This window comes from Penicillium psychrofluorescens (genome assembly GCF_964197705.1).
Source record: "Penicillium psychrofluorescens genome assembly, chromosome: 2".
NCBI classification, from domain to species: domain Eukaryota; kingdom Fungi; phylum Ascomycota; class Eurotiomycetes; order Eurotiales; family Aspergillaceae; genus Penicillium; species Penicillium psychrofluorescens.
This window is the reverse complement of record NC_133440.1, coordinates 607,773-620,478: the sequence shown is the minus strand read 5'-3', so window position 1 is coordinate 620,478 and position 12,706 is coordinate 607,773. Positions and strand designations below refer to the sequence as shown.

Sequence of the window (12,706 nt, the reverse complement as noted above, 5' to 3'; positions counted from 1 at the left end):
GGAAATAGTAGTGGTGACGGGAAAAGGTGAAGAAGAGTCGCGGCTTCGGAGCTCTTGGCGCTTGTCCTCATTGGGAACACCGTGACCCGGGATTGACTACTCGACACACCAGCAGAGTTACAGACCAGATGGATTATGGGAGAGTAGATGGTGTCTCAGATTCACTTCCAGATGGAAAAATTAAAGACAAGACCCTTGCGCGCCAGGGTTTACATGACTGGAAAAAGACCAACTCTCCACGGGGGAAATTTCAAAGCCTGCGACCTTCTTTTTGGATCGGGCATCAGATGTCTATCACAAAAGTGATGAAAAGCAAAAGGGAAAAGCAGAAATCGGTCACTTGCCGATGGAAGAGCCAACGGGTACGCCAGAAGCCCGTGGCCGGTATGCGAAGATGTAGTGGGAAACAAAGCCACCCTGAGAACTTTTTTTTGGGGAGATTTTCAGCAGGTCATGTCAAGTCGTAGCGATGGATGCGAATCGAAGCGATGAGTAGAAATGGTGGTGACAAGAGAAGAAAGGCGCTATGTACGAGACGACGGAGAGACAAGAAAAGCGCGGGACTAGCGCTTCAGCGAGCTGCGATTGAGAGCCTCCAGCAGCTCGGGCCGATTGGCCAGCGCGGTCGCAGCCTGCGAGTAGCCCACCCACTGCCGCTTGCGCTTGTACCGCTCAGGCCAGTCATCGCGCTCCTCGTCCACGGTGACCTCAAAGAACTGGTATGAAGCCTTGGGGGCGTGCGCAGTCAGCAGGGCCGAGGAGCGCATGTCGGGGATGACGCCCAGGTCCCGCTGCACGGTGCAGACCACACCGGCTTCCTCCCAGGCCTCGCGGCAGGCAGCTTCGGCAGCATTCTCATCGGTCTCCCAGCCTCCCTTGGGGAGCACCCATCCTCCAGGGCCGGCAGACTGGATCATCAACACCTGGGTCTGGTCGTGGGACAGTGGAACAACACCGGCCACCAGCCGCTCACCCTTGGCGCCGTAGCCTACAATGCGATGCACCAGTCAGTGATTTGGAGCACAGCGGTCGTTCAGTCGACTTACGCTGTTTGGCGCGGCCAGTGCGGGACTCCATGGAGTGAAGCTGCGCCATGGCAAGAGAAATTTCCTGTTTCGGGATTGTTTCGGTAGAAAGAAAAATATGGGGTTGAACAGAAGAGAAAGAGTGTGCGAGCGGGCAGCGAACAACCCAGGACTCCCGCGGAGCCTAGAGGGTCTCTTGGGAGAGAAGTTGGAGGTGGTCCACGGTCAACGGGCTGTTGAAGAGGGCGGTCGGGAAGAAGAAAATTTCCTCCTGGAGAAAGAGTGAGACGGCGGAGAGATTAGGTGTACCCGTTGATGCCCGCGGTGGACCGGAGATTCAAAGGGAGAAGGTTAAGAGGCATGGTCGAGGGAGTAAAGAAGCAGGAGAGGGAAGTGAAGAAAGAGTCGCGAGAGGTGTGAAGGCAGAGACGGAGTGGGAACTTGGAGGGGCCCTAGAGCGGCGTCGGCCGGGAACATTAATTAACGACGGGCGGTGTTACTAGGCAAGACCCGTAGAGCCGATGCGTTTTTCTTTCCGGGACGATCTTGCGCAACTACAAATGCATTGTTTCCATGACTCCTAGGCGCTGCCGGCTGCCTATAGTACACCTGTAGTCACTCTTCATTCACCAATTGCGAGGCGGCAGGTCCGACCTTAACTCCGAGCAGTCTATACCTCGATCAAAGGGTTCCAAAGTGTTCGATAGCATAGTAGGTAGGGTGGCAGACTAGATGACTCTGTTGAGCAATGGATCTCTAGATATCACATCTCTATACTATGGCCAGCTTTTGACATGGATGTGCTGCACGTTCATCCCGCCCCGCCGAGAGGGCAAAACCATCCCACCTCCAACCTCTTCACGAAACTAACCGTAAAAACAGCCACGCCTCACCCATCCTGCTACTCCACTTCCCTCCTCTCCCATTTTTCATCTATTCCGCTGGAACCGCCAACCGTCCCAGAGCCGATCCGCTAATGGAGCCTGTTGACGCCGAACGCGCGCGCCAGCTGTCCCTCTTCCGGCCATTGGGTATGTCCCACTCTCCTGCATAGAGCCACTGAGCTCAGCCTATGCACTCCCCGTGCAATTCCCACTGGCCCTGGTGGCTGCATTGGGGGGACAATCTGGCGGGGTTGTGGGCCAGATCACCCCTGCAGAGAAGACGTGAAGCTAACTGCATCTAGGCTATCAGCGCAATTCCTGTGGCTACTGCAAATCAGACCATGGCAGTCAGTGTGATGTATGCCTCGCGGCTCAATATGGAATGTTGACACGTGTCTAGGTGCTTCATACTACACCAGCTCGGTGACGGTACACCCGGAGCACTATGACGAGCTGGTCAATCGGGGCTGGAGACGGTATGGCCGAATAGACCGAACCTGTCATATGTACTGATAGTGGATCTAGATCGGGTACTCTCTACTACAAGCAGAATCTACAACGGTCTTGTTGCCCGCATTACACCATGAGGTATGGACGACCTTCCATTATCAGTTCATCGCTCATGATTCCCTAGGCTGGAAGCGTCTGCCTTCACGCCCCGCCGTGATCAGCGCAAGGCCATCAATCGCTGGAACAAGTTTGTTCTGGGTCCAGAGTACACGCGCAAAGCAGCCCGGCTGTGTCCCCGATCGCGCGAGTGGGTGTACCTCGTTGTCCTTGACCGTTGAAAAAAGCACTGACCGGTACATAGGGAGAAGAAGCACCGCAAATGCAACTTTGACCTTCTCCCAGCAGTCCATGAGGCAGAGTATAGCAATATCCAGCGCCCCATAGACCCGGACACCAAGCGCCCCTTGGAACCCGCGCATCGCTTCGAGGTCAACCTCGAAGGGGACTCTGCCTCCAAGGCCAAGTTCGACCTGTTTGTCAAGTACCAAACCACCATCCACCGAGAGGATGTGTCGCGCTGGAAGCAGAAAGACTTCCAGCGCTTCCTATGCTCGGGCATCAAGCGCTCCCAGCCATCTTCCGGCGCCATGTCTACTGAGAAGAGACTAGGCTCGTGGCATCAGTGCTATCGATTGGATGGGAAACTGATTGCTGTGGCAGTGCTAGATTTGGTCCCGAGCGGAGTGAGCTCGGTCTATCTCTTGTTAGTAGGTACCAAACTATCTTGTACTAGCAGCTAATTGTTTCCTCCCAGTTATGACCCTGAATATGAGCAGTGGGAGTTTGGAAAGCTGAGTGCTCTGCGGGAGATTGGCTTCGCCTTGGAGAATGATTATCTCTACTACTACATGGGTTTGTAATGGCAACGGAGTGATTGAAGCATATCTGACCGTGGGAATACAGGGTACTATATCCACTCCTGCCAGAAGATGCGCTACAAAGCTTCCTTCCGCCCTCAATACATCCTCGGTCAGTCTCCGACCACACTCTCTATAATTCGGCCGTGATCTCACACGCTCATGCTTTGCAGACCCCGAAACCAACACTTACGACCCACTGGATGGCGAACTCTCCCAGAAATTGGACAGCCGGGCTTATGTCTCCCTCTCCGGAGACCGATCCTCCATCTCCACGACAGACTCCAAATCCGAAGCGCAGCTCGATCCCGATGTCACCGAAGAGGACCTCTCTCTCTTCAGCATCCACATGCCCGGCGTGCTAACCCTGGACGAGGTCAAAGCCATAGACCTGGATCATTGGTACTTGGTGGTTCATGGATCATTCGTGCATATGAATGTACGCACCCCCTCCTCTCTCGTCGGGGTCTATATTTACTGACGACACATGGACTAGGACCTCGTCGGCTGGGAACTAATGGCCATGGACAGCCCGCAGTCCGTGAAAGGGATCGTTGCCGAGCTGGCTGCTGTTCTGGGACCGAAGCTTGTGAAGGATAGCGCCGTGGTGCTATTTGATTAGTAGGAAGATTAGAGAATTGAGTATCTTGGTAGACAGAGAATTGCATATTCGAACTTAATCGACGCAATTGAAGAACCATTAGCAATCAAGTGAGTCACTAGTTAACTGCTGTTCTGGTTTGCCGCATTAGTCAATCCGAGTGGATCTCCGTCACGCCCTACAAGCGACATCATCCACTTGGGAGTTCTTGTCTATCTCAGATCCAATTGAATATCCGCCATCAACCAACATTAATAGTATCATTGAGTGTCACCAGGGCATTCGGTGAGGGAGCAACTACATTCGCCATGACCACGCAACTCCAATCAACCTCTACAGCCATCGAGCTGCAAGATCGCCACTCGCCAGAAGAAAGACTCAACCGGCTCACAAACGATGTAGCTAACGCCACAGATGAAGACGAAGTGATGCAGGCTTCCCGACTAGCCGATTCCGAGGTCCCCGACGGCGGAAAGGGTTGGGTCGTTATCGCCGGATGCGCAATCATCACCTGGTGGTTCGTCGGCACATCGTACTGCTGGGGAGTCCTGCAGGCAGCCCTGGTCAAGGAAGGTCTCTCGACATCTTCCACACTGGCGTTTGTGGGGTCGCTGGCTCCAGCCTGTATTTCTTTCTTGGGCATCTTGAATGTCCGAGTCATCCGAAAGCTGGGAACGCGGCTCTCGGCTCTCTTGGGTGTCTTCCTGCTAGGCTTGGGGGAGACGCTTAGTGGATTTGCTATCCACAACGTTAAGGGGTTATTCGCGACTGCCGGTGTTGTAATGGGGATTGGGATTAGGTGGGTAGATGCCTGTTCAAGTCCGTATGGTGATGTGCTGACTGACTCGCACTGGACAGTCTCTGTTTTATGGTAGTCTCGGTGACGCCTGCGCAGTATTTCAGAGCGAAGCGTGGGATCGCCAATGGGATCGTTTATGCTGCTGGTGGTCTGGGTGGTGCGGTCATTAGTTTTCTGTTAAATGCACTGCTCACCAATGTCGGCACGGCCTGGACATTTAGAATCCTTGGCTTCATGACCTGGGCCACTGGGCTACCAGCGGCATACTTGGTAAAACAGCGCCTCCCCATCCCTCGCTCGGAAATTGTTGAATGGTATGCTATAACCTCCAAGAAAAGGAACCTGACCGTTTATTGACTCCTATCCCAGGCGCCTACTTCGTGATACCCGCTTCGTTCTCCTCTTCGCCGCCGGTGCAATTGCAACCTTCCCACTGCTCGTGCCTCCTTTCTTCCTACCATTGTACACCGACTCCATGGGGATGGCATCCAGCACTGGTGCCGCCGTGCTTGCGGCTTTCAATTTCTCCTCTGCGATGGGCCGACTTCTTTGTGGATTTTGCAGCGATTTCGTCGGACCTCTCAACACTCTGTTCTTCTCCATTACCTTGAGTGCTCTGAGCATGCTAGTTCTCTGGCCGGTCTCAACTTCTATTGGGCCTCTGATTGTTTTTGTCATTATCAATGGTATGGCTAATGGCGGGTTCTTCTCGACTATGCCTACTGTTGTCGGGACGGTGTTTGGTTCTGCGAGGGTGTCTGTTGCGATGGGGATGATTGTTACTGGGTGGGCAGGCGGATACCTTCTTGTAAGTTTTACACCCTTCTCCTGGCTTGATATAATGCTGACGACTTTCTACTCAGGGAGCCCCCATTGCCGGGTACATACTTGCTGCGTCCGGTGGACAGGACCGTGGTGTTAGCGCCTACCGTCCTGCTATCTTCTATGCAGGCGGCATGGCGTTGGTGGCTGCTTTGATGGCCATCTTCGTACGCCTCAAGACTGATGCTCGGCCATTTAAGAGATTGTAGATACACATCTGTCAACAATACACTGATTATTTCTCTCTCTCTCTCTCTCTCTCTCTCTCTCTCTCTCTTTTCATCGTCACCAGGCGTCATCAGGAATCTTGCAACCCCATGCCAGTTGAAAAGGCGCATGTTGATAAACCTTCTCCGAGTCAGGATTCGCTGGCCAAGGCACCTCCACCCGGAACTCCGGTATCCAGTCTATCTTCATCAATGGTTGCAAGGCAGCTTCCTCTGAGGTAAACCAGGGGAAGCGTGACTGAGGGGACCAACCAAACTTAATGCCAACAAACCGCACCAGGAGTCTGCGGAGGCCCTTCATTGCAGTGATGACATCCCACACATTGTCCGTAATTGGGCCTCCATAGCGGCCAGGGGGCTGCGATTCCAATTCCGTATTATAGAGATCCAAGTCACCGGAATGCCAGAACGTGATTCTGACGTCTAGGGAACGTATGGCATTAAACCGCTCAGGCACGAATACACGTCTGAGCTCGGAGGGTAGCTCGAAGGCTGGAAGTGCCCCGTCGTCGAGTTGAAGGGTGTTACCAGAGTATAGAATATTAATAGCCTCGGAATAGCTAGATCCTCGATTATCAGCAGCGTTTACAGGCATTGAGTATGTTCGATACGCACATCTCCCGACATGTTAAAAGCAGTTGAATTCTGTGACACTTTATCCCACGAACTTCCCCGTCTTCGGTTGGAAGCCACTTGGTGTGCAGTCTAGATGCCCCTCGCCCAATAAGAATGGTTTTACCCCCAAGGACGTAGTGATAGATTTGATCCCGAATCTCGGGGGGTAGTTTTTGCAGGAGCAAGCACTGATCCTGCCGTTTGGTTTGACGTCTCCGCCATATTTTCCAGGGACTCTCTTTCGGTAAAGGCGGGGTGAGAGCTCGTTTGCGTGGTAGGGGAGATGGCAGCTCGCGGACAAGCTCCCTTCGGAAGCCATAACCACACATTACCCTCATGAAGACGGCTAAGGGCAAGCAAGGACAAAAGGTAACGTAAAGACAGCCAGCAAGGATATTACCACAGATCTCTTTTGAACCGCTTTAGAACTTCTCCTGCGCTCGCTAATTGATGACGGAATCTTTTGGGGTCCATCCTTCTGGCCCCCCCACACGACTGCCTTACGCTGAACCCTGCCGGATATGTCATCAATTAACGATGCCTTTTATTAGAAACTGGATATCAACTGTGCCAGGTAGTAATGGGACTCTCAAACGATAGACACAATCAGCCACATTAACATATTGGAGAGCCAGTTCCTGGGGTTCCAATAATCACACTATGTACATTGTAGAAACGAATTGTTCTTTTCATGGAGGCGGGCCGCTCGTTTTCTCTGGGAGCTCATCTGGAGTCAGCAAACGAGGAATTCTAAAAATAATCTGATAGACGCTATGGGTAATTTCTATCATTTACTAGAAACTGAATCCTAGGAGAAGTACTGTTTCAACAATATCATGCCTTTGTTCGTTTTCTGCCAGACCGACAGCGTCACTTGACATAGCCTAGGTGACCCCATTGTCGCTTATTTAGCCTAGGTACTTCTTCATAATCTCAGCACCGTCCTTCACGGCAGGTTGCACATAGGCCTTGTTGTCATAGAAATCCATATGCGCAGACTGGAATAGGCTCTGTCGCATTCGAACAAATTTGCCCCACATGCGCTCAAAGATGGGTTACATAGATCAACGCAACAATTAAAGGTCACAGGCAGGTTCCTCAGGTAGTCAGGAACGACGTCGATCATTCCTAGCCATCTTGGGATCTTTTGAAAAGCAGGGAGGGGAAGATAATTTTGACAGGTACCATTGTGCAATGTCACGCCTAGAAGCGTAATTATAAACGTCTCCAGCAAAAAGGCGATTCTCTAACCCGCAAGACATTCGACATGTACTATTTTCAGGCTTACGTTTTTACGTCATGATGACACGAGTGGAATTTGTAACGCTTATATACTTCGCTACTACGGCTGTTGTGATTACCCTTGCATAAGAGAATAATCGTGTCTTCGACAGACTTAATCTTTCCAGGCGGACAAAATGACAGACACTTCGCTACACAATGAGTGAGTTAGAAGCCCCTCGCCGCAAGGCCTAATAACCGCGATGTTCCTCAATAAGTTCTACCGCTAACTAAATGTCTTCCCCAGAGGCGACGATGGTAATAGGAACAACACCAACTGCCGTAATTGCAAAGGTGAGCCTACAAGAATTAATCGGGGTCGGCAATGCTAACACTTGCTCAACAGGATGCAATAATGTACGCTTTTACACCATCGACGTCCGTTCCTGCTCACACCACCAAATCATACTTACCATAAATTTCAGTGCTCCAATTGTAACGACTGTCTCGACTGTTCATTCTGCAGCAACTGCAGAAATTGCGAAAAATGCGAGCAATGTTCCAACATGAGGAACTGTACCAATTGTCAAAATTGCTCCAACATGGTGAACTGCACGAACTGCAAGAACTGCTCCAACTTGAAGGTAGGTTCAACACATGGAACAGGCTGGGACATTCTTGACTAACCACTTTGGACGGATAGAATCGGGACGGTGCCGTTAATGAGTCTGGATAGACACAGCCAAGCTTTTCACAAGGACGTTTCTCAATCATGTGACCGCTGTATAGTTCATTATTTCTTAAATTCGTTAATTGGATCCGCAAATACACGAGTAGAGCGAGTTATCCTTCCGCAGTGCCAACTTGTTCCCGCATACCATGCTAGTTTAGCGAGACCCTATCAAATCGCGAAATGCACACTTGGTTTTTAAGACCAATATGACACGGACTTTAGGGATACTGAGAGCTCAACACCGACCAAAAGAGGGCGAGGCCCCTCAAGTACTTGACTGGGCATGAAGACCGATAGGTGGGTATTTCTCCATACAGTCAAACCGGCGTCCCCCGCGGCCTCCCCACAATATCTCCGCAATTCGGTTGCGATCACTTGGCTTCCTGCACGCGAGTCAAGAGACTGTGGGTACCAATAAGAATTTATGCCTTATTTACCCCGGATAATCCGAGGCCTGTTAGAAGTTACCCTCTATCTACCGAGGATAACCCGAGGATCTTTTACGAGGAGGTCCTCTATGTTTTCTGCTATAAAGGATGAGAGAACTTCCTCCGCCTCTTAAGACCAAGTAAATCCGCTAAACTGGAGGAGTGTCTTCTTTTCAATTTTCATCGAGATTGATCATGATGAATCCGTCCCTCAGCTTGAGCCTGTTTGTCTGGCTGCTCGCTCATGAATATGCCGCTTATGCTGCCGACGTCAGTGCAAGAATGCCGTCCTACAGCAGCTTTAGCTATACCCAGATGACCTCTGACCGGTACCCCAGCCCTCTGAAATCACATCTGTCTTTCCCAACCCCGTTCGCGCCTCCCTTTAGTAAAGTATCCACACTGCTTCCGAAGGATGTGACTTACACCACCTACTCTTTGCACCCAACGGCAACACTTAGTGCGGATGGCGAGTATGGACAGAGTGCTTATGCGGGTTTATGGAAAAACCTGTCCTACACTGACACGCCACCATTCACTACCACTGTCTCGCCAACTCCAGTGCCGACGCAGGAGCTGGTCTACCCGCCTGCCCTTCCTTTTCGGACAATTGGGGAAGATTGCCTGTCGCTACCATCTGATTTCATCTGGGGCGTCGCCGGGAGTGCCTGGCAGATTGAAGGTGGCCTGAAGCTGGAAGGACGGGGACCGAGTATCTTGGACTCGATCGGAGCCATTGGCACCCCTCCCGGTTCCAATGACTCGAATGTGGCAGACATGAACTATTTCCTTTACAAGCAAGACTTCGCCCGATTGGCCGCCATGGGCATTCCCTACTACTCCTTCTCGATCTCTTGGAGTCGTGTGGTCCCCTTTGGAGTGGCAGGCTCCCCGGTCAACATGGAGGCGCTTGACCATTATGACGATCTGATTAATACCTGCCTCGAGTACGGAATCAAGCCGATTGTCACGTTGTTCCATTTTGATATGCCCACTTCCGTCAGCGCCGATGAGCCGGACTTTGCTGTCCACTTCTTATACTACGCCAAGCAAGTGATGGCCAGATACGCCGACAGGGTACCATATTGGGTCACGGCTAATGAGCCAAACATGGGCGAGGGCTTACTCTTCAATACTTATAATGCTCTTACATGGATCTTGCAGGCCCATGTAGCGGTCTACGATTGGTATAAAAAGGAACTCGGTGGTACGGGAAAGATCACCATCAAATTTGCCAACAATCTTGCTGTCCCTCTGGACCCGACTAACCCAACCCACACGCATGCTGCATTGAGGTACCAGAATTTCCTTCTTGGCATCATGGGAAACCCCTTGTTTCTTGGCAAGCAATATCCTGAAGATGTGCTGAACACGCCCAATCTCAATCTGACAGCTCTGACGGTCGACGAGATCTCTTCGATTCATGGAAAAATCGATTTTTGGTCACTAGACCCGTATGTCTCCCAGTACGCATCTCCGACAGAGGATATGGAGGCTTGCGTTCACAACTCCTCCAATCCATTGTGGCCATCCTGCGTCCTTTTGACCAACGTGCAAGCCAACGGATGGCTGATGGGTGATGGATCTAATGCGTATCCATATATTGCACCACAGTACGTGCGACAGCAACTCGGCTACGTGTGGAACACATTCCGACCCTCTGCCATCTTGGTTTCCGAGTTTGGGTTCCCTGTCTTTGCCGAGGCCCAAAAAGCCCTCGTGGCGCAGCAGTACGATTTGGAACGAACCCTTTATTACCAGGGATTCCTTCAAGAAGTGCTTGAGGCTATCCACGAGGACGGTGTTAACGTGATCGGTGCCATCGCTTGGAGTTTCATGGACAACAATGAATTTGGCAGCTTTGACAACAAATATGGCATGCAAAGCGTCAATAGGACCAACGGTCTCCTCACAAGAACTTACAAGAGAACCATTTTTGACTTTGTGGATTTCTTTCACGACCATATGGCCCACTAAATCAACAATCAGAAATGGCATCTGTGCAAAGTTTCTTAAAGATTCTTGTCGTCCCTAGGCCATCAAAACTAGTTACTAAGGGTGTGCCACTAACTAGCTCGGGGGACGAATAAAGCGCAACTTCATTAGGGTAATAGCGAGCAAATCACAGCCAGCACTACTGTGCTCTCTTCACTGGATGGTTATATACTTCTAAGCAGGTTATTTTACCGGCCAGTCCATTCGGGAATACAGCCCTATGTTTCATGGGTACATACCCGCTCAACAGTACCCTCAACTAACGCCGCGGATTCAGCAACATATCTGGCAGACTTCCTAGCCCCCTAGCCCTCACCCAAACGTCCACAATCCTCGCCGCACCAGCATCCGCCTCCGAATCCACGACAAGATACCACTCATAGTACGCACCGGTGATGCAAGCATGATTCGGGAAGATCTTGACCGTCTGTCCGACGCGCAACGGAATCTTCTCGTCCGCGCTATGCTCCCAGGATACTATGGCATGTTCCTGGCTAATCCGATCGACGATCAACCGATCCGAGGAATTCGAGGTTGCTTCTTGTCGCCAGGACGAAAGAGCACCCCAGCCTCGATAGCTGGGACATGGTTCGCGGCCGAGAGCTAGCGTCCCTGCTGCAAGGAGAGCTTCTGGTTTGGAGCGTTCGCCATCGTTGTAGACGCTGCATACTTCTGCGAGGACGGTGTTGGCGACTTCGTGTTCGGGATTAAATGTGTGTCCTCTTGCGTTCGTGGAGAGCTGCTGCATGTCTAGCAATGGGTAGACGCCTGCGTGCAGTTCGATCTTGACGTTCGAGTCTGGGTCTGAGTCCGGATTGCGCAGCAACTCTTTCAACTTCTGGGCATCTGTGCTGAGCGGTTCGTCCGCTACCAGATTCTGCGACGAGACCACTTGCGGCGATGCGCCGACGCTAATAACTAGCTCCCTGTCTTTGTCTTTCGGGAGGAGACGCCGATTCTGCTTCAGTGCCTCGACACACCCCGTAATCTCAGAAGCCAGATGGTTCATAGCTTCGTCGGCTGTCGTCCCCGCGTAGCTGAGGCTACTGTGGGAATACAATCCCAGGAGTTTAGCATGCCCCGCCTCTTCTGCGGCGGCGAGTTTCTCGAGCAATCCGTTCTTATTCAGAGAGGCTGGCGGCAGCCCGGCACGGTGATACCCGGTATCAATCTTGAGAAACACACACGCAGGGAAGCCGGTCAGGGCAGCGAATTTTTCAAGAGCAGGCAGCTGGTCTGGATGATCGATCATCACCGTGACGCTGTTCTTGCCCAGCAGCGCTGCGACGGCGGCTAGTCTTTCCACCTGCGACGGTGGCAGCGGAATGCCGTAGAGGACATTCACTGCGCGGCCATGTTGGCCCAGCTCCACGAACAGCTGCTGGAGCGATTCGATTTCGAAGACTGTCGAGGTGATGAAGTTGGCCGGGCTGCTCTCGTCATCTCCGACTTGTAGCGCTGCAACTTGGCGGGTCTGCCGTTCATTAGTTTTAGTTTATCTTTTGATTGATGGTGTCATTCGCCTACTTTGTGTGTCTTGACGTGTGCGCGGAACCCCACGTTTAACGCCTTCATGGTGCGGAGCATTTGCTCGCAGTGGCGTTTGATGATCGCTGCATCGAGCACGGCAGATGGTTTGGGGACATCGTTGAGGTCTTTGCCGACGTAGTATTCTCTCAGGGCCTCTTCCGAGGGCAGAGCGTGTTGTGGCATTGTGATTGTTAGTTAACCTACGGGAAGTTGAAATTCAAAAGCACCGCGGAGAGAGAGGTGGGGCGGGACGGTAGAAAGAAAGCCCTAAATGTTCTTCCTGAAAAGATGATCGGATTCAAATAAATGACTAGAAATCAGATACTAAGTAGTAGAAGCCACGCCAACCAACCCAACCGAGGCATCGAGACAGTAGTTATGCGCCGTGTGTCTATCGCTTTTACTCCTGCAAGACAAACCCACGGTGTCCTCGGTGCCCTAACCCTCGAACGCCAGAAA

General features: G+C 51.8%; 5 protein-coding genes across 5 annotated transcripts; 3 read left to right on the top strand and 2 right to left on the bottom strand.

The window, feature by feature from the left end:
- Nucleotides 1–563: 563 nt before the first annotated feature.
- Nucleotides 564–1,095, bottom strand: PFLUO_LOCUS2427 (uncharacterized protein; the record flags this gene model as incomplete). Its single annotated transcript, XM_073779566.1, has 2 exons — nucleotides 564–988; nucleotides 1,047–1,095. 2 exons carry the CDS (start codon nucleotides 1,093–1,095, stop codon nucleotides 564–566), a joined length of 474 nt encoding a protein of 157 aa, XP_073636508.1.
- Nucleotides 1,096–2,001: 906 nt separating this feature from the next.
- On the top strand, nucleotides 2,002–3,898 carry PFLUO_LOCUS2426 (Arginyl-tRNA--protein transferase 1; the record flags this gene model as incomplete). The annotated part of the gene is made up of 9 exons (XM_073779565.1): nucleotides 2,002–2,056; nucleotides 2,310–2,385; nucleotides 2,435–2,497; nucleotides 2,544–2,666; nucleotides 2,721–3,122; nucleotides 3,174–3,271; nucleotides 3,323–3,388; nucleotides 3,450–3,715; nucleotides 3,773–3,898. The coding sequence occupies 9 exons, from the start codon at nucleotides 2,002–2,004 to the stop codon at nucleotides 3,896–3,898; spliced, it is 1,275 nt and encodes a 424-aa protein (XP_073636507.1).
- Nucleotides 3,899–4,185: 287 nt separating this feature from the next.
- On the top strand, nucleotides 4,186–5,707 carry PFLUO_LOCUS2425 (uncharacterized protein; the record flags this gene model as incomplete). The annotated part of the gene is made up of 4 exons (XM_073779564.1): nucleotides 4,186–4,676; nucleotides 4,736–4,990; nucleotides 5,046–5,484; nucleotides 5,540–5,707. The coding sequence occupies 4 exons, from the start codon at nucleotides 4,186–4,188 to the stop codon at nucleotides 5,705–5,707; spliced, it is 1,353 nt and encodes a 450-aa protein (XP_073636506.1).
- Nucleotides 5,708–8,920: 3,213 nt separating this feature from the next.
- Nucleotides 8,921–10,699, top strand: PFLUO_LOCUS2424 (uncharacterized protein; the record flags this gene model as incomplete). Its single annotated transcript, XM_073779563.1, has 1 exon — nucleotides 8,921–10,699. The coding sequence occupies one exon, from the start codon at nucleotides 8,921–8,923 to the stop codon at nucleotides 10,697–10,699; it is 1,779 nt and encodes a 592-aa protein (XP_073636505.1).
- Nucleotides 10,700–10,976: 277 nt separating this feature from the next.
- PFLUO_LOCUS2423 (uncharacterized protein) lies at nucleotides 10,977–12,430 on the bottom strand (the record flags this gene model as incomplete). Its single annotated transcript, XM_073779562.1, has 2 exons — nucleotides 10,977–12,191; nucleotides 12,245–12,430. The coding sequence occupies 2 exons, from the start codon at nucleotides 12,428–12,430 to the stop codon at nucleotides 10,977–10,979; spliced, it is 1,401 nt and encodes a 466-aa protein (XP_073636504.1).
- Nucleotides 12,431–12,706: the final 276 nt, after the last annotated feature.